Genomic DNA, 24,084 nt, shown 5'->3' on the forward strand with positions numbered 1-24,084 from the left:
ACAACTTGGGAGTTACCCCCAGTTAACCCAGTCTTGCGTCAGCTGTGGCCGGTTTTTCACCTCAAGTTTCCCAGTCTCATTGAGCGCCTTACTCTCTTCCCCACCAGCAACATTTTCCTGCACTTGGATTCCTCTTCGTTGCCGTAGCTGGCCATATAAGCTCTCTGCTCTCCTCATTACATGCCCTGCCTGAGCTCACATTTTCATCCTCACTAAAGCTAAGATATAAATACTCGAGTTTTGTTTTCAGTCTCTTTACTGCCTTTAGTCATGTAACGTTACCCTTAGTTTTCCATTCCATAACATGCTACATTGTTATCGATTAAATTTCAAGCATTTTGTTGCAAGGTTCGGCGCGAAAAAATGTCATCGTTCAAAACTCGCCTCTTACGCCGTGGGCGCGGGTGCGCACCAAGATGAAGCAGCCTTGGGGACCAGCGGCATACATAAGATTGAAAAGGCTCATCTCTCCACCTATAATAAAAACACCGCAAAGGATAGTAAATAAATTGCACAGTCTACGCTCTTGGGCTAAGGCTTCATGGCTAACATTCACTTTTTTCTTTGGCCAAAAGTTTATATATCTTAATCCATGATCGAAAAAATTCTGTACACCATTGAAGCCTCACTGTAGCGTCGCTTGTTTTATCACCTTATCATGGAAGTTGACAGGAGCTCCTGGTCGATTTAGGCCAAGATCGTAAATGCGTTTTCTTTGTTTGAAATTTGCGACTAGGGATCTAATTTTGTAGGGGTAATTTTGTAGCCATAAATCCCTGAAGCCAATTCATTATTAAACTGAGAAATTTGCAGGCTACAAAGCTTCACCTCTATGTCAAGGAGAGCTCAGTACGAAATCTCGTCATGACGAGGTGAAGGTGAGAGCCTCCATTGGGCAAGTGCAGCGTCTAACCAAGCATTGTAAAAAAACCATGCGAGATGGGGAGACTGACGTGTGGCTGCGACATGCCTGGATTCAGTCGTAGACGATAGGCACGGAGCAAACTGGCACAGAACTAAAACGAACGCTTTTTCGCCGAAGCAAGTGAAATTCAGCATCGAGGGTAGCAGCAAGTGCACTTGGTGGTCGACGGGCGAAAAAGCCCGCCACTTCTAATGACGTTGAGTTTAAAGATGAGGGTGAATTTTCAAGATAAGGCGCCTAAAACATTGAGAATCTGGAAAGTCGCGGAAAATGCCGCGCCTGATCGTACCCCGTCCGGAGCGCACTGGTTGTGTCTCGGTCACCAAAATGATAAGGCAGCGTTCCGGGGCTGATAAGCAAACAAAAGTAAAAAGCAAATAAAGTTGTGGGGCAATACGGAGGTGGAACAAAGATTTCCAGCGAAGGAGATGCGGAAATTGTTGTACCCAGGAGCGTCTTGAAAAAATTATTACCTCTTTCTTCCATACAGCGTGGGTAAAGGGCTAAAGCACGGAGAGACAATTCTTTGTCGCGACAACGCCAGCATTCAATGACTTGCTGAACTTGAGCCAGCCATCTTTCGAAAAACCAGAGATGTTAATTTTTTCGTTCAGTCCTCTAAGCACGGCGCCGATCTAATCACGGGTGTCTCGAATTCTGTATAAGTAGTGGTTCCGGGCGAGGACACACTTAAGATCCTTGTGGCGTCCCGCCCGGAGGGCGCAATACAGAAAAACCAGAATTAGCGAGACTCCTTGACACATGTCAATGTTAGACTGGAGTCACTTCCATACTTTTCGACATCGATAAACCAGCTCACAGAAACAGGCCTTTAGATCCCAACAGCTACTGTAGGATGTGCCTGCCAAATACGGAAAAGGATCATACTTGATGGTCACTAAATATTGAATGTGTGTAAAGATCGGCGGGTAGCTTCCACAATTATGCATAAAATCTGTGCTGTGCTGAGGGTGATGGGCGTTAAAATGATAACAATGGGCTGAGGACTCCTCAAAGTTTTGATCACTGAGGACACGGTGCAGTGCCCAGTCTCTTGTGCTGGAGGAATTCGGCCGCGAAAGATGGAGACGAGATGCTTCTTGAGTTTAGCTTCAGTGATATCTTGTGGCTACTGTCACGGGACCTCAGCGGATAGAGAATGTTTTTCATGTCACGACGTATTCTCTTAAGACCTTGCTCGTTTAATGTGATACTCGAGTCCATAGGGGTGCTTAATCAGAAAGCACGAATGAAATTACATTCGAAACTTGTATGCCTCCCACATTTAACTGGTATCCGTGAATACGCTGTCTGAAATCATGGAGCTGCCGCGTAGTAGCCGGTATTGATGCCAAAGGGCGCTTTGCTACTTATGGCACAATGACAATTCATTTTAGCGCCGCTAAGGTTTGTCTATCTGCGTCTAACAGGGAATCAACAGTTTTTCTCCGGGCTCCTGCAGGCTTCGGCGCAGTCCCGACATATAATTGCAAAACTGTTCTAAGTATTGCATTAAGTATTCAAAGAAATAATATGCACTTTGCGCGTCCATTTAGGATTTCGTTAAGGATATTTTCAGCTCCATACTTATCCATATTTATTTAGACAGTGACAATGCCTAGATAATTATTCACGACGTATATAGCGGTTAACGTGTGTGCACGCCCAGCAAGGCACTGAAGTCCAGCTTGTAAGAGTATGTATAGACGGCACACATTTATCTTCACTCCTAACTACTCATGCAGAGCTTTTAGAGAATTTCAGAGTGGAACATATCGTGTGCTCAATCTGCAGACCATATTGTCAGGACTCGGTAGAACCCCGAGGAGAGCTGAAGGTAAAGCGGTTTACTGGTTAACCAGAAAAAGTCCCTGCACACTTCAGCTTCTTCCTCTTCTTGCCTCGCGCTCGTAGACCAAGTCTTCATCTTTGGCGTCTTCTTTGATGCGGCATTTGCCCCGCTCCTCAAGAAGCATCGCCTCAATTGTAACAAAAGGGAGTAGGAGGTCAAGATCAGTTCGAGTAGTACGGTTTCATACGTACAACATGGATGACGTCGACTTGTTGCTGGCGTCGCTTGGATGTCAGTTACCCGTCCGGCACCACCTCATACGTGACGTCGGTTAAACGTCGCATCACAACATAGGCCCCAAGTACCACCGTAATAATTTTTCGGAGAGTCCACGACGGCGAATATGCGTCCAGACCCACACTTTGTCGCCAGGTTCATACATGACATGTCTGTGGCGAAGATTGTAGCGTCGTGCGTAGCCTCCTGGTGAGTTCTGATGCGCACACGCGCTAGTTGGCGAGCTTCCTCTGCGCGCTGTGCGAATTCCTCGGCGTCCTGATCGACATCGTCGCCGTCGGCATTCGGGAGCAGCATGACATCTAGCATAGTTGTCACTGGTCGGCCATGAAGAAGGCTGAAAGGCGTCATGCGAGTGGTGTCTTGTTGTGCCGTATTGTAGGCGAACGTGACGTAGGAAAGAATTCCGTCCTAATTCTTGTGGTCTACGTCCACGTACATACAGAGCATGTCGGCGATTTTCTTATTGAGGCGTTCAGTCAATCCATTGGTTTGGGGGTGATAGGCCGTTGCTTTACGATGACTGGTACCGCTGATGCGAACGGTTTCCAAAAGCTCGGCAGTAAAGGCAGTCCCTCGGTCAGTTATAATGAGTGCCGGAGCGCCATGCCTGAGGACAATGTTCTCAACGAAGAACCGAGCTGATTCGGCGGCGGTACCACTGGGCAGAGCCTTTGTCTCCGCGTAGCGAGTTAGATAATCGGTGGCGACAATTATTCATTTATTCCCGGCAGTAGACGTCGGAAATGGTCCCAGGAGATCCATGCCAATTTGCTTCAAAGGTGTCTTTGGCACTTGAAGAGGGTGGAGTTGCCCGGCTGGTTTTTCAGGGGGGGGGGGGGGGGATTTACGACGTTGGCAGTCTACGCACGTCCGTACAATATTTTTATTTCCCAGCGCTGAGTTACTTGAGTGACTTGATTTGAGCAAACAGTCCCACCCACTTTACCGCGGAAGCAGTGACACAGATCGTTTCTCCTGTTCTCAGCGCGTCCTCCTTCCAGGAGGTGAGGCGAAGGGTGTCAGTAACTGCGGTAAAATAATGGTAGCTTCCTAAAGTGGGGATTTTTAGGCAGAGTATGCAAAAACGCCCTAGAGGGGCTCCACAAATGCACGTTCAATTGGAAATAAGGCTCCTATTCTAGAAAAAAATGCTGAAGGGCCCGGTATGAGGGGCCGAGGTTCCAAAGGTCGCCACGTCGCCCTCACTATTGCCGCGTTGGACAAACAGATGCGATGTCCTGAGGGCGCAGCATTCAACCTCACCTCCGAACGGTGAGAGATGGAACCTTAATTAAGAATGAAACCTATACAATGGGCATCCAATGAAGCTGTAGCAGGTTTATGGTTTGGTCAAAGCGGCGAGCTTTGAAAGTTCGCTTTGAACTTTTAAATTATCTGCATGTTTTGAGACTTAAACACTAGTCAAGCTACTTAAACGCGTGGAACGACGGAGATGATATAATTATTTTAACCCCGATGTCACCTTGCTGCACTGGTCCGTAAAATTCCGCCGTAGTGTGCACCAGCGTAGTGCAAGGTCTGGCGAGCTCCATGTTAATGCTCACGCGGGTTTTCAAAAGCTCCAGTGACGTTCAGTCATAGTGCAAAGATTTATTCCTTTCTCACCATCGAAATCCAGCTGCCTTCCCTAACTCCAATTATTCGGAGACAGCGAAGGACTAAAGTGAATTGCATTTTTCAGAACTGCGAATGTCAAGTGTGAACTCAAATGTGAGTTTCGAACCGCGCGACATCCAGTTAGACACGCAAGCGTTCTAACAATGGTATCGGAAGTTTGTTTCGTGAAGTCCATTTATATCGCAGCGTTTCATCGGCACAGTGCTGCGGAATTTCGTTCAATTAAGGAATGCGTGAGGGCGACGTGTTTTTACGGCTTACTTGACATGCTTTGAGATCAGGCCTTCATAGAAGGCCTCATACCTTTTCCTTGAACACGTACTGAAAATGGTTTCTGAGCTGTTTGGGCTTGTATTGATGCGCAGGGTGTGTCCCAACTTACGGTTGTGACCTGAACGGCCGATCAAGCCGCTTTATCTATTTGTACTTCCACTTTAGTCATGCTGTCCTTCATTATAGTTTGATTTTCCCAGCGAGAAGTAGCAGTAGAAAGGGTAATATCTCCAGGCGAGCTGCCTGGATTTCACTATAAATAAACTCTGCCCGTTTCTGCTTCACTGGTAAACGACCGTCGATGAAAAAAATTAGGAAAATGGCAGGTTATACCTGAATACAGGTGCCATGTACAGCATTCTTGGACGAAAGTTTTGAATATCAGAAAATTGTAAGGTACTGTTGTGAAAATATCGAATGTAATGTTTCTTTCTTTCGTTGTGCAAAAAATCGTTTTTAATATTAATTATTGATCCCTCATAGGCCCCGAAGAGCATTGAGTTAAGGGGACCTCAAGAAAGAGGAATATAAAGAAATAAAAAACAACAATAACGGTACAATTTACGCGGTACAAAGCAAAAAAAAACGAACACAAAGATGATTTACAACTAAGCAAAAATAACATCTGAACAAAACAATACGAAATACGTGCGAAATGCGGGTATGTGAAGATGTAGTAATCAAGACAAACCAAAAACAATAGTACATCAGACAACAATATATAAGCAACTGAAACTGTAGAACAATATTTGAAATCACACTAAAAGGATAAATGCATGCATAGTGCCGTTTTAAACTGTATGAGATCAGGACAGGAGATTTTGTTGTCGGGAAGATTATTCCAGAGCCTGAATACTTTAGGTAATGCCGACGAATTAAATGATTTAGCTTTGCCACGTGTAGAGATGATTATGCAAGCGCGCTGAAGAGCGGAAAGGAGATTCTAGAGGTAGAAACGAGGGGCGGGTGTAAGCATATTGTCACGAAGTCGTGACTGCACTCCGGAGAGCAGAAATGCAGTGAAACTGGTGTATGAACTAAACTATTTATTTGGGCTGACTTGCATCTACAACGGACTGAATAACTCAGCGGTTGCGTAGCAACAAGCGTGCTCGGCGGTCGTCGAACAGAATGCCCGCCGCTGTCGGCCGTGCTCAATTTAAAGCTGATAGCGAACTTTCGCGATATAGCGTGCACAGATACTAGAACATTCCGGAACAACGTAGAATCAGCTCTGCCTGGCTGCGATCAATCGAGATAAATCTAGGCTCGTCTTGCGTCGCAAACAAAGCGATAAAGTGGCGTGGCGGCAGATTTGAATAAGGAACAAACACAGCAAAGATTCGCGGCATTACTCCCCTCTCAAAGAAGCATCGACCCGATGCATTAAAACAAATAATGCGACTAGCAACAGATAAAACGGATCGTGCGGAAATAAACACAGAGTGTGGAAATGCAGCGTCCGTTAGCGCGCACAATAGGGCTTCAGACGGACGACATGGACAGACTTCTGGTCGTACGCGGCGTCACTGGGATGCAGTTATTGCGTCAGGGATGACTTCATAATCGAGTTCAACTAGCTGACGAAGAACCTTGTAAGGGCCGAAATAGCGGCGCAAAAGGTTTTCACTATATCCGCGGCGGAGAATGGGCGCAAAAACCCAAACTTTATCTCCTTGCTTGTATTTCACGCTGCGTCTTCGTAGGTTATAACGTCTGGCATCGGTCTGCTGCTGGTCTTTGATCCGTAATCAGGCAAGAATTCGAGCTGCTTCTGCGCGTTCAAGGTAGACAGCGACATCGACGTTCTCTTCTTCGGTAATGTTTGACAGCATGGCGTCTAGCGTGGTCTTTGCCTGCCTGCCATGGATGAGCCTAAAAGGCGTCATCCGCCGTGAATGCTGTTCCTCTGTCCGTGATGAGCAATCAGGGGCGCCGTGTCGCAGAAGAATGCACTCCACGAAAAATTTGGCGACTTCTGCTGCTGTTCCGTTCGGTGGGGCTTTTGCCTCGACGTAGCGGGTCAGGTAGTCGGTCGCTATGATCCACGTATTTCCAGACGTTGACTTTGAGAAAGGACCAAGCAAGTCCATGCCGATCTGCTGAAAGAGCCTGGAGGGGGTTCTAAGGGGTTCAGAAATACTGCTGGTTGGATGGGAGGGGTCTTTCGTCGCTGATAATCTCGGCAGGTTTTCACATAATGTGCGACATCTGAAGGCAGTCGGGGCCAGTAATACTTGTCTTGAATGCGGCGGAGGGTGCGAGTAAACCCGAGATGTTCAGCTGTCGGCTCGTCGTGTGAAGCCTGTGGAACGTCTTCGCGGAGACAAGCAGGTACAACAAGAGGTAGGCTGTTTGGTTCGCTGCGAAGTTCTTCATGAGAACATCTTTCTGTACACAGAAGGAAGATAGTCCTCGCTTGAATGAGGCGGGGGGTGAAGAAACTTTGCCTTCCAAGTACTCGATGAGGCGTTTTATGTTGGGGTCCGAGCGTTGCTGCTGGGCAAAAGAGCTGGAGCTGATGGGTCCCAAGAAGGCATAGACGCAATCGGCGTCAGAGTGTTTGCGTCCGGACTTGCAAATGACGGTGACGTGAAACTCCTGGAAGCGCAGACTCCATCGAGCGAGGCCGCCAGAGGCGCCCTTCAAAGTCGCAAGCCAACACAGCGCGTGGTAATTGCTGACTACCTTGAACGGTCGTCCGTACAGATAGGGGCGGAATTTCGACGTAGCCCAGATGATGGTAAAGCACTCCTTCTCACTCGTCGAATAGTTAGCCGCGGCCTTGGAAAGGGCACGGCTAGCGTATGCGATGACTTTCTCCAGCCCGTCACTTCTTTGAATGAGGACGGTGCCTAGGCCCACGCTGCTTGCGTCGGTATGAATTTCAGTATCGGCGGTTTCATCAAAATGGGCGAGGATCGGTGGGGACTGTAAACGACGCTGAAGTTCTTTGAAGGCTTCTGCTTGCGGGGCTTCCCATTTAAATGGCACGTCTGCCTTCGTCAGTTTTCTCAGGGGCTCGGCTTTGCTCGAAAAGTTTTTCACAAACCGTCGGTAATATGCTCAGAGTCTGAGGAATCTGCACACTGCTTTCCTATTGGCTGGCGAGGGAAACTGTGCAATAGCAGCAGTTTTCTGAGGGTCTGGGCGTACTCCTTCCTTGCTAACGATGTGGCCTAGAAACAGCAGTTCTTCATAGGCAAAGTGAAACTTCTTTGCTTTCAGGGTTACGCCAGACGACTTGATGGCGGCTTGTACTGTTTGAAGTCTTTTGAGGTGCTCTTCAAAGTTCGAGGCGAAGACAACGACGTCATCTAAAAATACCAGACAAATTTTCCACTTCAGGCCTGCCAGCACTGTATCCATTTTTCGCTGAAACGTCGCTGGTGCGGAACAGAGACTAAATTGCATCACCTTGAACTCGAAGAGCCCATCCGCAGTGATGAATGCCATCTTCTCGAGATCTCTTTCATCGACCTCAAATTGCCAGTAGCCGCTCTTGAAATCCATCGATGAGAAATACTTGGCGTTGCAAAGCTGGTGAGTTGCGTCGTCGATGCGGGGGAGGGGGTAGACGTCCTTCTTTGTTATGCTTTCAGGCGACGATAATGAACGCAGAATCGAAGTGCGCAATCTTTCCTCCTCACTGGAACAACCGGTGCCGCCCATAGGCTGTTTGATGGCTGGATGACGTCGTCGCGAAGCATTTCTTCAAATTGGTACAAGATGGCTTGTCGTTCTCGCGGCGACACACGGTAGGGGCTTTGACGGATAGGTCGGGCGTGCTGGTCGGTTATAATGCGATGCTTGGCAATCGGCGTTTGTCGGACCTTCGCCGACGATGAAAAACACCCACTGTAGTTTCGAAGCAGATTGTGAAATCAGGTCTTGTCTCGTCCGGGGCAGGGCTGCTTTGATGACGAAAGTGGGCGAGTTCTCTGGGTCAGACGAATCTTCTGCGGAGGGGTCGGGGAGGGCGCAGGAGTTCCGTACGTCGGATATATCGTCGAAGAAAGCAATCGTCGTTCCTTTGTTAATTTGCCGATATTCTTCGCTGATGTTAGTCAGCAGTACTTAAGCCTGGCCATTGCGGAAATGTGCGATGCGTCTTGCGATGCTGATTCCTCAGTCTAGAAACAACTGCATGTTCCCCTCGATGATTGCTTCAGTGTTAATGGCTTTCGTGGCACCTGCGGACACGATAACGCTTGAACAGGGTGGGGCGCTCACTTCTTTCTCCAGGACACTCAAGGCAACGTGATGGCTCAGAGTTTTAATCGAAGGGATGGCCTCGTCCGTCGAAAGTGTGATCAGCTTCGATCGCAGGTTGATGATTGCCTGATGCGGTAGCACAACAAATGACGCAGTATAGGTATGTCCTTTGACAGTCACTCGCGCTGTGCATCGCCCTGGTGGCGTAATGAGGTGGCCCCCTGCGTTGCGAATTTGTGGGCCATCCCAAGCGGTCATAACTTTCCTCAGCTGCGCAACGAATGTTCCATTCATCACCGAGTAATCGGCTCTTGTGTCGACTAGAGCGGTAACTTTCCGGCCGTTGATAGTCACTTCTAAGTCGGATGTCCTGGCTCTTGCATTGCAATTCGGCCTCGGCGTTGAGTCACGTCTTTGTCGCGTATGCGAATCGCGGGTGGGGTGTGTCGTCGAAGCTTTTCTCAGTGGCGGCGTCGTTTGAAATGCAGTTCGTGTCATGGTCGGGGTTGCCATTTTGTGCGGCGTCGGTGCAGCGAGTGCGGCGTCTTCATGCAGCGTAGCGGGAGCAGGGTCTTCATGGGGCGAGGTAGGTGGAGGATCTTCGACGTTTCGCTCGTGAGCGACCTCACCTCCAGAAGTTGATGTCTTTAGTTTCCCTTATGGGGCCTGGGAGACCTTCCTCGTACCGCGGCTGCGTAGTTCCGGTGTGGCCACGCAAAGCGCGAGGCTGACGGCGATGGTGAGCGCGAAAGGCGGATCGGCGTCTCTCACGTATGTACTCGTCGATTTCCTGCGGACGTTGGCCAATGCGTGTTAGTGGGGTATCAACGGCAAATCCCTGAAGACCGATACGTCGTTACGGGCAATGAAGAAGAATATGGCCGGCCTCACCGCAATGGAAGCACAACGGCCGGTAGTCGGAAGTCCTCCAGGCGTCGTATTTCCTAGGGCTTGAGCGTCGCTCATAGGCTGGGTGGGCGTGGGCAGGGAGGCGGCTTTCGGGAACAAGTGGTTCATATCGGAGAGGACGTAGCGGTTGTCGTTGGGGCTGAGGAGTTATTACTGCAGCGGCGTAGGTCATGGCCTGGGGCTCTGCGGCCGTCGGGGTGCCAAGTGCCTGTTGCACTTCTCCCCGTACCACGTCCATGAGAGTCGCTGCTTGCGGCTGTGGGGAGGATGGCAGTAATCGGCGTAGCTCATGGCGGAGGATTTCACGGATCAATTCCCGCAAGTTGTCGCTGGTGGTGGTCGTCATGTCCGGACACATTGCACAGACAAAGGAAGAGCGGTTGTACGGCCTCCCCCGGACGTCGAGGGTCTTTTCGATCGTGCTAGCTTCTTGCATGAATTCCTCGACTGTTTTTGGCGGCTGTCGGACGAGGCTGCTAATGAGTTGTGCCTTTACGCCGCGCATGAAAATCTGAAATTTCTTTTGCTCGGTAATCCCGGGGTCAGCGCGGCGAAAGAGGCGCTTCAATTCTTCCACGTAACCGCGGACGGGCTCATAAGAAAGCTGGATCCTTGACTCGGGGAGTCGTTCGTATCTTTCTTTCCTCACGACACTGGTGAATGCGTGCAAGAGTTCCTTTTTGAATAGCTCCCATGTCGTTAGGGAAGACTCGTGGTTTTCGTACCACGTGCGTGCGGAGCCATCCAATGAGAAAAATACGTGTCCAATTTTTGCCGCATCATCCCACTTGTTGAATGATCCCACGCGCTCGAGTTGGTGCAACCATTTTTCGGGGCCTTCGCCTAGGGATCCATTGAACGTTGACAGCACCCGCGGCTGCTGCAGTATGATCGGGGTCGACATCTTTGGCGAAGTAGTGGTGCTTGTAGTGGCGTCCTTTCGCTGTCTGGTGCGGTCCGGCCGGGTCCCGAACTCAGGCTCCTCTCCCTGGAGACGTCGACTGGCTGGCTGAGCTGCTAGCTCCTCCTCAGTTGCAAAGCGCAGAGGGGGCGTCATGACTTGAAGGGGGCGTCCGGTACATGGAAGGGTATCAGCACCTCCACCAGATGTCCCGAAGTTGTGACTGCACTCTGGAGAGCATAAAGGCTGTTAAAATGGTATCTAAACAAAACACTTTATTTGGGCTGACCTGCGCCCACAATTGACTGAATCACTCAGCGGCGGCGTAGCAACAAGCGCGCTACCAACAATGCCTGCCGCTGTCAGCCGTGCAAAATTTGAAGCTGATAGCGAACTTTCGATATAAAGCGTGCAAAGTTACTAGAACATGCCGGAACAACGTAGAACCAGCTCTGCCTGGCTGCGATCAATCGAGATAAAACTAGTCGCGTCTTGCGTCGAAAACAAAGCGAGAAAGTGGCGTGGCGGCAGATCTGAATAATGAACAAACCCTGCAAAGATTCGCGGCAATATTAGTGAAATAAACACAGAAGTGATACAGGACAAATTTCAAGTATCGGTTTATCATTATGGGTTTTAGGCTGAGAAACACTGGCGAGGGGACAATAATTACTAACAATGTACCGGGCAGCTGTGTTTTGAATAGTCTCAAGCTTTTAATTAAGATATTTTTGATGGGGTGACCGTATAGATGCGACGAATTCCAACTGGGGTCGAACAAAAGTTAGGTATGCGAGTTTACGAATTGAGCTAGGAGAGTTGCGCAGGTTACGGCGTATGAAACCGAGTGTCCTCGACGCTTTGTTGCAGACTCCTAAATGTATCAAGACCATGAAAGATTTGGTGTGAGCTGAATTTCGATATATTTGTAAGACATAACGTTATATTGGAAGGTGTTAATAATGGAGTATTTGAAGTTAGACATATCATGTTTCCTGCTAAATGTAATGGATATATATTTAGCTGGGTTTAGAATCATTTGCCGGTTTTTGCACCAATCAACAATAATGCTAAGATGACTTTGAAGGAACAGGTGGTCAAAAGCCGCCGCGGTGGCTGAGTGGCTACGGCGCTCGGCTGCTGGCCCGAAAGACGCGGGTTCGATCCCGGCCGCGGCGGTCGAATTTCAATGGAGGCGAAATTCTAGAGGCCCGTGTACTGTGGGATGTCAGTGCACGTTAAAGAACCCCAGGTGGTCGAAATTTCCGGAGATCTTCACTACGGCGTCCTTCATAGTCTGAGTCGCTTTGGGACATTGAATTCCCATACATCAAATAAAATCAAATCAGATCAGGTTGTCAGTCTCGGCAGTAATCTTGCGGTAAACAACACAGCCATCTGCGAAAAGTCGTAAACGGGATTAAATGTTATTAGGAAGGCCGTTAATATAAATTAGTGAATGCAACGGTTCAAGTACGCCTTAGAATACACCACATAATAGTGAGGAAGATCCATTGATAACAGTGAAGTGTTGATGAAATGAGAGAAAGTTACGAAGCCAAGGTAATGTGACAGAATCAAGAGAAAGGGTAGATAATTTAGTAAACAGCCGGCCGTGTGTCACTCTGTCAAACGCTTTTGAGAAATTTAAAAAAATGTAATATGTTTGCTGGTTATCGTTCATGTTAAAATGCAAGTCAGTACTGGGTATCACCCGAGTAGCCTTTCCTAAAATAATGCTGATTAGAAAAGAAAAAGTCATTACGTTCTAGATGGCCGTAAATGTGGGAAGCGAGAATATTTAAAACTATTTATAGCATATGCCTGTTAACGAGATAGGGCGATAGTTATCAGGTGAGCTTTTGCTAAAGGTTTTGAAGACACGGATGACCTTGGCAATTTTCCAGTCTGTAGGCAGTTCTCAGGGTGTTAAAGATTGCTGAAATATATTACACAGAATCTGGCTGGAAATTGAAATGGAGTTTTTAAGAATCTTCGAGTTTATGTCGTCCACTCCGACAGATGAGGATAACTGAAGGATTATAATGACTGATGCAATTCTCTTGGCACTAATGCTGTTAGGCTCCATGAATGGGTAGTCAGAGTCGGGAAGAATAGGCACACTGGAATGAGCTCCTTAGTAAATACTGGTGGAAAAGTCTGTTAAGCGCCGTCGGACATTCAGTGTCATCTAGCGGCAACCCATCACTATTGTGTAGTTGTATGAAGTGTCGTTTACATTCGGGAGATAGAGTTTGTTAAAACTTCTTAGGATTAGTCTACAAAAGCATTGGGAGATCATGAGTAAAGTATTTGTTTTTGACAGCGGTATAGCAGAACAGAGTGTTTTCGGGCACTGTTTATGGCTATCGAACCAGGATGGGGAGGGAGCAGATTTGGCTTGTCGGTACAAGCACCTCCTTTTATTTCCTAATCGACGGAGGGCCTTGTCGAACCATGGACTGGTTTTGTCATTAGGTATTGAAATTAGCGGAACATGCTTGCCTATCAGCGTAGGCAGTTTGTGTTTGAAAAGCAATTAGTTGGCTTGAATAGATCGTTGGTTACTTCGCAGCAAAAATTCTTCATTGAAAATTTCGGTAAGCTCTGTATTTCTCTCACTATATCTTGCTTTACTGTAATATCTAATGCTTTCTTATTTTACCTGCAAACAAACTTGGAACTAGAATTTCAAACTGCAGAAACTTATGGTCGCTAAATCCATGAAGGTGCGTCACCGGCCCTATGGTATCGGGAGCGGTGGCTAAAGCTAAATCTAGTATATTAGAACCACAGGTATTCCGGCTAATGACATAAAATAAGTTGAAATTCAAAGTTAATTTAACAAATTATTTTGCAACAGTACGAGATGAAGACATATTAACCGAATATTTTCGAGGAAAATTGAAATCACCGAGAAAGAAAATGTTACTGGGCGCACATTGGTCAACAGCGGCAGAAATGCTATACCGGATATTATGAATGGAAGATATCCCACAGTCAGGTGGGCGGTAACGCACCCCAATAAGAAGGTTTGAAGGGACAGTTTTGAAGGTGGCCAGTACTATTTCGAGGTCAAAGTTTGATGCAATAGCGATGGAAGGTAATGTTCTTTTGATTGCAATGAGCACCACACCCCCTCTTTTATTTATACGGTCATGTCTGTAGTTATTGTAAGCATGGTCGTCGGGAAAGATTTCACACTCTTCGATACCGACCTGCAACCAAGTCTCTGTTAAAGCAACTATACCAGATTCACTATCTTCTAGAAAGGAACAGAACTGATCGCGTTTAGGCACTAGGCTTCTGATATTAGGAAATGAAAGGGACAGTTTCGGGGCGGAAGTAGATGACGTGAGTTGGGGACGCCGTCGCAAGCTGGCAGCATTGCCTAGCTATTGTGAGACTAGAGTAAACGAGAACTACTTTCATCGTTTGCATCAAGCAGTTAAGAGCGCCATAGGAAACCAATGGGGTACGCTTTTGACGATAGCAAAATGTTAATAGGAAACAAATGCATGCCTGTCGACGGGAGATCTCAGGAAAAATTGATCGTTATAGTGAAATCTTACAATAGATAAGCATTTACGCTCACAAGCTATTTCCCGTTTAAAAGTGCTTTTGTCCAAATTTGTGGGCCATATAGGTGAGGAAGGTATCTTTATATCGCTGATCAAAGGCATTACCTGCAAGAACGGCGCGTTGGTTGATATGTAGCTGCCATGAAGTTATTTTGCTGGATATAAACACAAGCACTAGCGACATGCCGGCACCTGAACCTATGCGGTTTAGGAGTAATGAGAAATTCGAAGTGCATGGCGCACAGTTAATGTCACCTTTGTTAATTTAGTCTCGGTCTGTCTTGGCGACAGTGATGACCATGTTAACGCAGGGTTAACAAGACCGTGGAAAAGGCTGAAAAGAAATTTCTTGAGCGCCGCAGCTTGCCAGCTGAGTGACTCGTTCAGTAATCTATGCGTACAGGAACCAGAGACAGGTTAATGCAATCCCTCATTTTGTTTCGCGCCAAAAAAAATTTATTAGATTTAATGCCTGCTTCATGCTGATTATTATCAGAAAACGCCCTTTAGCGCTCATATTTCTCTCCGGCACCATTTTTCGCACACCCCACTTTCTTTCCAACAAAAGCCAGCATGCCGTTTCTGTTACGTTATCGACTTACCGAGTTCAGTCATAAAAGCGGCTGCGTTATGCACACTGTGCGGATGTGTCATTGAAGTAGCCAGTGGTGTTGGAAATATAGTGCTTTGAAAGAAACACGAAAAGGGAATGCAGTTAGTTACAAGAAGCTGTTGTTCTTACGACATGTACGTTAGTAGTTAGGCCATCACGACGAAGCAAATACAAGTACCGGCGATTATCATGATCAAGATGAGGAGCCTCAGTTCATCCACTACAGCGGCACTAAACATAGCTACTTCTGGGCGCATCCTTGGTATTATTGTGTTTGTTTTAAACTTCCACGATAACTACGCTCTTGTTTGTCGATGGTGGTAACCCTGTGGGACCCAGACTTTGGTTGCTCGGCAGTCTAACAGGAGTCAACAAGGGAAAAGGAAGAATTCACTCTACTACGTGTGACAACGGCTGGAGTGAATGCGGAGCGTTAGACGGCAGACGCGCACTTTGGAGAGAATTTAAAATCAGTAATATCGATGTTGAAGGCTTGCACAGAGCGTGACTGGCAAAACGCAAAGTCCAACTTAATATTAATGATTGACAACACTCAGCGACTCTCATGCGGCTTGCCCAGAAAACAAGCCAGAGGCGTTGTCACTATCGCACAAGTTTTAACTGGTACGACTGCCGCCATTTTTTTGTTTATGCCCACTAATAAATTGTGACCACCATGTGCTACTTTAAATACGAATATTGATTTCTAATTGTGTGCACAGGTGGAGAGCGAGAACTGCACGAGGCCGCCTTCCCTGCGCACTATTTTCCCGGGTAAACAGCGCGTTGCGCTCGCTGTTTGTTCCTAAGCATTGGGTAAAAGGCACGAAATGAATGTAACGGCTTTATGATACAATGTTTTCATCACACTATACTCGGTTCCTACTATCTATCCGTCTCAGAGCGGAAGAAAATATAATGAAATGGAGATCAAATAAATGATATTACCCGTCCCCAACTTCTCCGTTTATAACAAATCATAAACGCACGCTTCAACAGTGCCTCTCTCTAGAGAGACATTTCCGCACTAAACTATTCGCACTTGAAGTGCGGCCGTTAGTCGTGTCTGCTCAGCGATGCTAGGTAACAAATAACGGCTTGTAATTCGTTCGTTCATCGGATCACCTTTTAGAAATAGGCGCCCAATTCATTTCGTAAGAACTCGGTTCTCATGGTCTTGCAACCGCTCCACAGCACATCGCGCAAACTTCGTCTTCATGCTGTCTCTGTTTTGCTGGAATCAGAAAACTCGCGCTGTAAATGTTACCAAGATTTCAGTCTCGTCATCATGCACACATCCACGTAACAGCGCTATTAAAATGTACTTTTAGGCTAAAACACTGATAACAGAGTCTGAGTGGGCCGGTGAACCTCGCACATAGTAGCAGACATCGAGGTTCTGCGCTAGATCCTTTTCAGACTAGTTCGCGGCGCCACCGCAGCTTAGCGTTCATTTTGTGAAAGTCATCGATATTTATTATTATTACACTCACTATTCAGTCTGTTGCGGGTTGAGTGCCGTATACACGAAATATCGGAAGGAATTAATTCCCAAGCGCTCGTCCTTTCTCATAGCGTGGCAGCGAACGATGGTATTCGAAGGGAAGTTCCGTCTTCTGACGAAGAGCAGATCGTGTACTGTGGTCAGCTGTAGAAATGCATAAAAAAAGGATAAAAGATCATCACCACCACCACCATCGTCATCATCAGGCTAACTACATACGCTGTTCTCCGGTAGCGGTCGCCACCTTATTCCCGCAAACTTATCTCAAGTAGAACGTACATCTACATAACGCTACATAAGGTGCTGCGTATTTGCCAGTAATTGTATATTGCCTGAATAAAGTTGCCGACGTGCTCCGTCGCTGATTATATTAGGCAATGAAAATTGTTTTTACGGCGTGGGCCTTTTACTGATTGCTCTGTAAGCCCTCTCGTAGATGACAGATCCATCCAAGATCACCGATCGGAACGAAACAAGAAGATGATGAGCGCCCAAAGACAGGAGCCGCGATGGGAGAAGGAAGGGAGGTGGGGACAAAAATGGAGGGAAACTCTAGTGGACAGACAGGTAGGAATAAGAGAAAGAACTCAAGGACCCTTGCTTGGGTGACACGACGGCAATGCGTAAGCGGTCGACCTTATGAACTACGCTCATTGACAACGTCATCATCATCATCATCATCATCAGCCTTACTACACCCACTGCAGGGCAAAGGCCTCTCCCCTGTCTCTCCAATTAACCCTATCCTTTGCCAGCTGCATCCACCCTTTGCCTGCAAACTTCTTAATCTCATCCGCCCACCTAACCTTCTGCCGCCCCCTGCTACGCTTACTTTCTCTTGGAACCCACTCCGTTACCCTTACAGACCAGCGGTTATCCTGCCTTCGCATTACATGCCCTGCCCAAGCCCATTTCTTTCTCTTGATTTCGACTAGGATGTCATTAACCCGTGTTTGTTCCCTCACCCACTCTGCCCGCTTCCGATCTCTTAACGTTACACCTATCATTTTTCTTTCCATGGCTCGCTGCGTTGTCCTTAACTTAAGCTGAACTCTTTTCGTTAGCCTCCACGTTTCTGCCCCGTAGGTGAGTACCGGTAAGATTATGCTGTTGTACACTTTCCTCTTCAGGGAAATTGGTAAACTGCCAATCATGATCTGCGAGAATTTGCCATATGCGCTCCACCCCATTCTTATCCTTCTAGTTATCTCCCTCTCATGATCGGGATCAGCTGTCACTACCTGCCCTAAGTAGACGTATTCCGGCACAATTTCTAGGCTCTCGCTGCCAATTGTGAACTGTTGTTCCCTTGCTAGGCTGTTGAACATTACCTTGGTTTTCTGCATGTTAATTTTTAGACCCATCGATCTGCTCTGCCTGTCTAACTCGTTGATCATGATTTGCAGTTCACCTCCTGAGTGACTCAGCAAGGCAATGTCATCAGCAAATCGCAGATTATTTAGATATTCTCCATTTATTCTTATTCCCAACTTTTCCCAATTCAGGCCTCGAAAAACCTCCTGCAAACATGCGGTGAACAGCATTGGCGAGATCGTGTCCCCTTGCCTGACGCCCTTTCTTATTGGAATTTTATTGCTGACTTTATGGAGGACTATAGTAGCTGTGCAGTTGCTATATATATCTTCCAGTATTTTGACATAAGGCTCTTCTACCCCCTGATTACGCAATGCCGGTATGACTGCTGAGGTTTCCACTGAGTCGAATGCTTTCTCGTAATCAATGAAAGCTATATAGTGAGGTAGGTTATATTCTGCGCATTTCTCTATCACCTGATTGATGGTGTGAATATGATCTATTGTGGAATATCCTTTACGAAAGCCTGCCTGATCTTTTGGTTGATTAAAGTCTAACGTTGCCCTGACTCTATTAGCGATTACCTTAGTAAATACTTTGTAGGCAACGGATAGTAAGCTGATCGGCCTGTAATTTTTCAAGTCCTTGGCGTCTCCCTTCTTATGAATTAAGATAATGTTTGCATTTTTCCAAGCTTCTGGTACAGTCGAGGTCATAAGGCATAGCGTATACAGGGTGGCTAGTTTTTCTAGCACGATGTCCCCTCCATCCTTCAACAGATCTGCTGTTACCTGATCCTCCCCAGCTGCTTTTCCCCTTTTCATTGCTTCTAAGGCTTTCTTTACTTCATCTTTCGTTACTGGCGGGATGACGCATTGCTGTGCACTGCTGTCTTTCTCATTAGCGCTCTGATTACATTGGCTACTGTACAGGTCTGTGTAGAACTCTTCGGCTACGTTAACTATCTTATCCATATTGCTAATGACATTGCCCTGCTTGTCTCTTAATGCATACATCTGGTTTTTACCTATGCCTAGTTTCCTTTTCACTGTTTTTAGGCTACCCCCGTTCTTTATAGCATGCTCGATTCTCTCTATATTAAACTTCCTTATGTCGGCTACCTTGCGCTTATTTATTAACTTTGATAGCTCCGTTAGCTCTATTCTATCGGTAGTGTTAGATGCCTTCATGTTTTGGCGCTTCTTAATCAGATCTTTCGTCACCTGAGATAGCTTCCCGGTATCTTTTCGAACTGTCCTACCGCCTACTTCTACTGCGCACTCCGTAATTATTGATGTCAGGTTATCGTGCATTGAATGAACATCAAGATCATCTTCCTCAGTTAAGGCCGAATATCTGTTTTGCAGCGCTATCCTAAACTCCTGTGCTTTCCCTCTTACGGCTAACTCGTTAATGGTCTTCTTCTTCGCTAGCTTCTTCCGTTCCCTCTTCAAGTCTAAGCTAATTCTAGACCTTACCATTCTATGGTCGCTGCAGCGCACCCTTCCGAGGACGGCCACATCCTGAATGATGCCAGGTTTAGCGCACAGTATGAAGTCGATTTCATTTTTAATCTCACCATTGGGGCTCTTCCAGGTCCACTTCCTGTTTTCTCGTTTGCGGAAGAAGGTATTCATGATCCGTAAATTATTTCTATCCGCGAATTCGACTAATAACTCTCCCCTGCTATTTCTAGAGCCTATCCCATAGTCACCTACCGCGTGGTCGTCAGCCTGCTTCTTGCCCACCTTCGCATTGAAGTCGCCCATCAGTACAGTGTACTGCGATTTTACTCTATTCATTGCTGATTCTACGTCCTCATAGAAGCTTTCAACGGTCTGGTCATCATGGCTGGATGTGGGTGCGTAGGCCTGCACCACTTTCAGCTTGTACCTCCTATTCAGCCTAATTACTATAGCTGCTACCCTCTCGTTAATACTGTAGAACTCCGCTACGTTGCCGGCTATATCCTTATTAATGAGGAAACCCACACCTAGTTCTCGTCTATCCTCTAACCCGCGATAGCACAATATGTGTCCGTCCTTTAGTACTGTATACGCCTCACCTGTCCTCCTAACTTCGCTAAGCCCTATCACATCCCATTTAATTCCCGCTATTTCCTCAAACAGCACTGCTAGGCTAGCCTCACTAGCTAAAGTTCTAGCGTTAAACGTTGCCAGGTGCAGATTCATTGACAACGTACTGATTTCTTTTTAATATATGCTACTTTTCGTTCTTGGTGTCTGCGTTCTTTCCATATCCTTTTAACGTCGCGACATCAATCATTCCTTCCTTTACAGCCGTACATCTCTCGGAGGCCTCACACCAATCCTGGTGCAGTGGTGCAGCGGTTAGGCGATGCGCCACTGCCCTGCGTTGGCACGCGCTGCTATCCACGGCACTTGTACAACCCAGGCTGCTCTTGTGCGACCCGGGTTGCTCTTCCCGAGCGACCTCTCGCGATCAATTATTAATTTAGCTGCCGCCTGCCACGGTAGGCAGTTTGCTCACATTCCGGTGGGCAGGGCCGCACTCGTAGAGCTTCAAGTAGGGTGTCACTTTCTCCTCGACATGCCCCCTCTAATGCTCGCGCTTTAAAAAAAGCTGGCCAGGAGAAGAGAGAGGGAGAGAGAAACAAGACTGGCTACAGTGGGAGGAAGAAAGCAGAAAGGGGAAAAAACGAAGGGACGCGGTTACAATAGGAGACAGCGAAATAAGAGATCTGAATCTCCAGTTGCCAGGGTAGCTGTGGAAACTGCACGGGCACACGGGCACGCTGCATGGGCCGCCAAGGAAAGAAAACAAACCGAAAACCAGCTCCCACGGAAGGCGCAGAACTTGCTGTGCCGCAGTGCATTGAGTGATACGGAGGACGCTTGTCGCTCTAATGAGGCTCAGTGTAGGCGTAGACAAGACCCAGTTGTGCTTGCCGGCGAGCAAGAAACCCGTGTGCTCCTTGCTTGATTTTACACAATATTTTACACCACAATTTAGATCAAAATTGTTTTATTCGCAGTCTTGTATTTTTTTCTGATTATGTTCATCTTTTAATCTTCTTTTAGCTGAGCGAGATGAGAAAATAAACAATTCCCTAATACCGATTAGAAATTATTTCACACGTACTGAAAGAGCCAAATTACACGCTGCGATCAGCAAAATGGCACCGTACCGTTCAGTATGCCTGGAGGCGAACAATAGTGAACTGCGCTATTAGTGCTCTATATGAACCGTACAGCGATGACATCTAGAATTATTACCAATTTCTTAGTGTCACCTCGAGGTACTTCTTATGCAAAGAGATGTAACCGAATCCTCAATAAAATTTAGAAAAATTGTAGAAAGCTCAAGCTCCGCCTTAAGCATATGACGCAGCAGCGAAAATGGGTTGAAGCTAATATGTGCGGAAGTGGTCATTCTCTGTTTTGCATTGATTGACACCTGGGAGTCTTCATACAATGCTGGCGCAGTGGCGCAGCAGTTCAGCGATGCGCCATTACCCTGCGACGGCAGGCACTGCCATCAGTGGAGTTTGTGAGACCCAGTTCGCTCTTCCCCAGCAAACCCTCGCGAACAATCATTAATTCAACTACCACATGGTACGGTGGGCAGTTTGCGCGAAATCCGGTGGGAAGGTTGAGATGAGGTGAGAAGGCCACCCCGGGTGAATGGGCCATCCTGGATCGCCCTTATCCGGCTGATTTTTCGCTTGCAACGCCGCTGCCGACGACGACAATGGGTTTCCAGCAGAAGGGGAGCCTTAAAGCAGTTGCGATAAATTATCAGAGATAAATTGACCACCGCCCAGAAATCCGCCACTCCACTCACCATGCGGATCTGCTGCGATCCGAAGTGCCTCGAATCGTCTTCGAAGTTGGTTGCTAACACAATGTCGGCTGCAGCCAGTAAAGAGATACTCAGTGCTGCGGGTAGCATTGCTACAATGGTATAATGAACGTCCTACGATGAAGTCACATGCAAATGCCAGCATAACTTTACGGTGGTGACAGGCGGCGACCTTCTCATTGCATTCACACTTTTAATCGCGTCACTTCCAGATGAATGAATTTTTTAGAGAAAGATGAAACAATGAATGATTGTTAAGTTGATATGAAATAGGCGGCATTTTGTTACTCTGCACTAAGGGAAAGGGACAAAGGAATATTAAGGAGAAATTCAAGAGAGCGCTGAGTTAAATGTGAAGATTATCAGTTAAAGAAGTAAGGATTCCGCATCTGGCAGAATTGTAGAGTATCTCAAGAAACGAAGCAGCGCCGGTTTTCAGACGTGTTATTCGAAGGTGTTGCAAGATATCTGCCTACGCACACAATGTGCGTTAGTTTCATGTGAGCTGTCACATGTCCGGCATACAAAACAAAAAAAAACAACTTCTTAATTATGTGCGCAGCGAACAGAATCTTTACGCAAACTTTCTTCTATTGCTTCGGTAGCGCTAACAATAAAGCGTGATAACTAATATTCCGTACTTTACACCGATTCGCTCCTCTCACTTGCATGCTGCAAAAATGCGGGCTCAGGATAAAAAAAAAAGGCTCACTTGCAGTGATATTTACTCAGTAGCGTGCAAAAATATAGATCTTTTATTTCTAATGAGTTGTGGTGGCCCGATTAGCTTGGAGCAATTCCTGCCTCACTGCTGACAAGGGACTGCGTTTGAAATCATGCCCAGCAACTTTCAATTACATATGAAATATATTTACGCAGGTGGTGGCTGTTTTAACGCTTTATATCACTGGGACTGCAGTAACTGACATATGATGTAAATTCAGCCTTTTGCGCCAGCAAATGAAATATTCTTCACTTTCCCGACATCCGCCAAAGCGAAAGCGCTCAGAACGCTATCGATGCTCGCGACTTATTCGTAAAAATCTGCTCTAGATGCTACTTTGGGTCAAACAGCGGGCGCACCCCAGATTACAATATTCCTGTCGATTGAATGTGTTGCCAATATCCATCCTGCTTTAAATCTGACTGAACTCATTTAACTGTGCGACGTAGTAAGTAGCGATTATAATCTGCGCCTGAACTTCAAATGCTACGTCGTTATTTAGATTGTGTGGCCATCTTCAAACGCTGACAAATTAGGTACTGGTTCATCATCTTGGAATTCACGCGGCTCGTAAACACTGGATCACTGTTGAATAAGCAATTACAGTTTTATCTTGGAAATAACATTCTTTAGCAATAAAGCCTGGCTTAAATGAGAGCTGCGGAATGCACGTGGCATTCGTGATTGCGCACTGAAAAGTTTAGTGCAACCGCCCTAGACTTGATTTTCATAGAAATAAGGCCAGCTGACTATACTTCCGCAGCTGGCCGCATTTCAAATGATCCGGCGAAGTCATGCACATAAGTCATACGGTATCGCCACTCAGCCGCCGTATGCAGAGCACATGTGAGGCAAACAGGAATTTGTAGCTGCCAATTGAGCGATATTACTTGGGGGAAATTCAAAGCGATATAAAACAACGAACCCGATATGTCCACAAAATGAACATAGAATTCCTTGCATATGAAAATACTGCAATGCCCTGCACTACCACAGTTCTTTGGAAAAACTGAGCGCTGAAGACGGGCAGTTGACCCTTTCTATAGGCAATAATGCACTGATAGAACATTTGGGGCATTTTATCGCGGTACCGTTAATTCTCTCGTTCTGCCGAAAATCCGGTATTATTGTTACTAGCGAAAAAGCAAGAGACCCACCTGACTCCTAGGTAACGCGACCTTGTGACGTCGTCAAAACTTGCCCACCATTGTAGGGGGTAATCTGAACACCAGATTATGAGCAAACCGTGCACGGTTGCGGGTGGCAGTGAAATTAATAACTGGTCTCGAGTGGTCGCTCGGGAAGAACAACCTTGGTGCCACAAGCGCCAGCGGCGGGTGTGTTTGATATAGTTACCTGCCGGGGCAGCGGTGCATCACTTAACAGCTGCACCACTGCGCCAGGAGTTGCTTGAGGACTTCCCGCGATCTTTGAATATAAAGCAGAGAATAACCAATGGTGCGAATAGATACGCAAAGGGGACCACAGGCCCACGTTTCTACCGAGAAAGGCCTCGGCATTGCGTTCGCTTTGGAGATGCCGGAAAAAAATT

At 46.9% G+C, this 24,084-nt stretch overlaps 1 protein-coding gene across 1 annotated transcript; it reads right to left on the minus strand.

Moving 5' to 3' along the window:
* Positions 1 to 373: 373 nt before the first annotated feature.
* On the minus strand, positions 374 to 21,929 carry LOC144119998 (uncharacterized). Its single transcript, XM_077652485.1, has 4 exons — positions 21,791 to 21,929; positions 16,641 to 16,795; positions 15,137 to 15,219; positions 374 to 474 (listed from the first exon to the last, which is right to left on the minus strand). The coding sequence occupies exons 1-4, from the start codon at positions 21,896 to 21,898 to the stop codon at positions 374 to 376; spliced, it is 447 nt and encodes a 148-aa protein (XP_077508611.1). The 5' UTR covers positions 21,899 to 21,929.
* Between the last annotated feature and the right edge of the window lie 2,155 nt (positions 21,930 to 24,084).

This window comes from Amblyomma americanum, chromosome 2 (assembly GCF_052857255.1).
Source record: "Amblyomma americanum isolate KBUSLIRL-KWMA chromosome 2, ASM5285725v1, whole genome shotgun sequence".
NCBI classification, from domain to species: domain Eukaryota; kingdom Metazoa; phylum Arthropoda; class Arachnida; order Ixodida; family Ixodidae; genus Amblyomma; species Amblyomma americanum.

What these genes read in the sequence shown, in the direction of transcription:
- LOC144119998 (XM_077652485.1), bottom strand. Translation starts at nt 21,898, where the DNA reads ATGCTACCCGCAGCACTGAGTATCTCTTTACTGGCTGCAGCCGACATT. An exon ending in GATCGCAGCAGATCCGCATG is followed by an intron (nt 16,796 to 21,790) that starts GTGAGTGGAGTG and finishes GCATTTCTACAG; the next exon opens with CTGACCACAGTACACGATCT. An exon ending in CGCTTTTATGACTGAACTCG is followed by an intron (nt 475 to 15,136) that starts GTAAGTCGATAA and finishes TTTTTATTATAG; the next exon opens with GTGGAGAGATGAGCCTTTTC.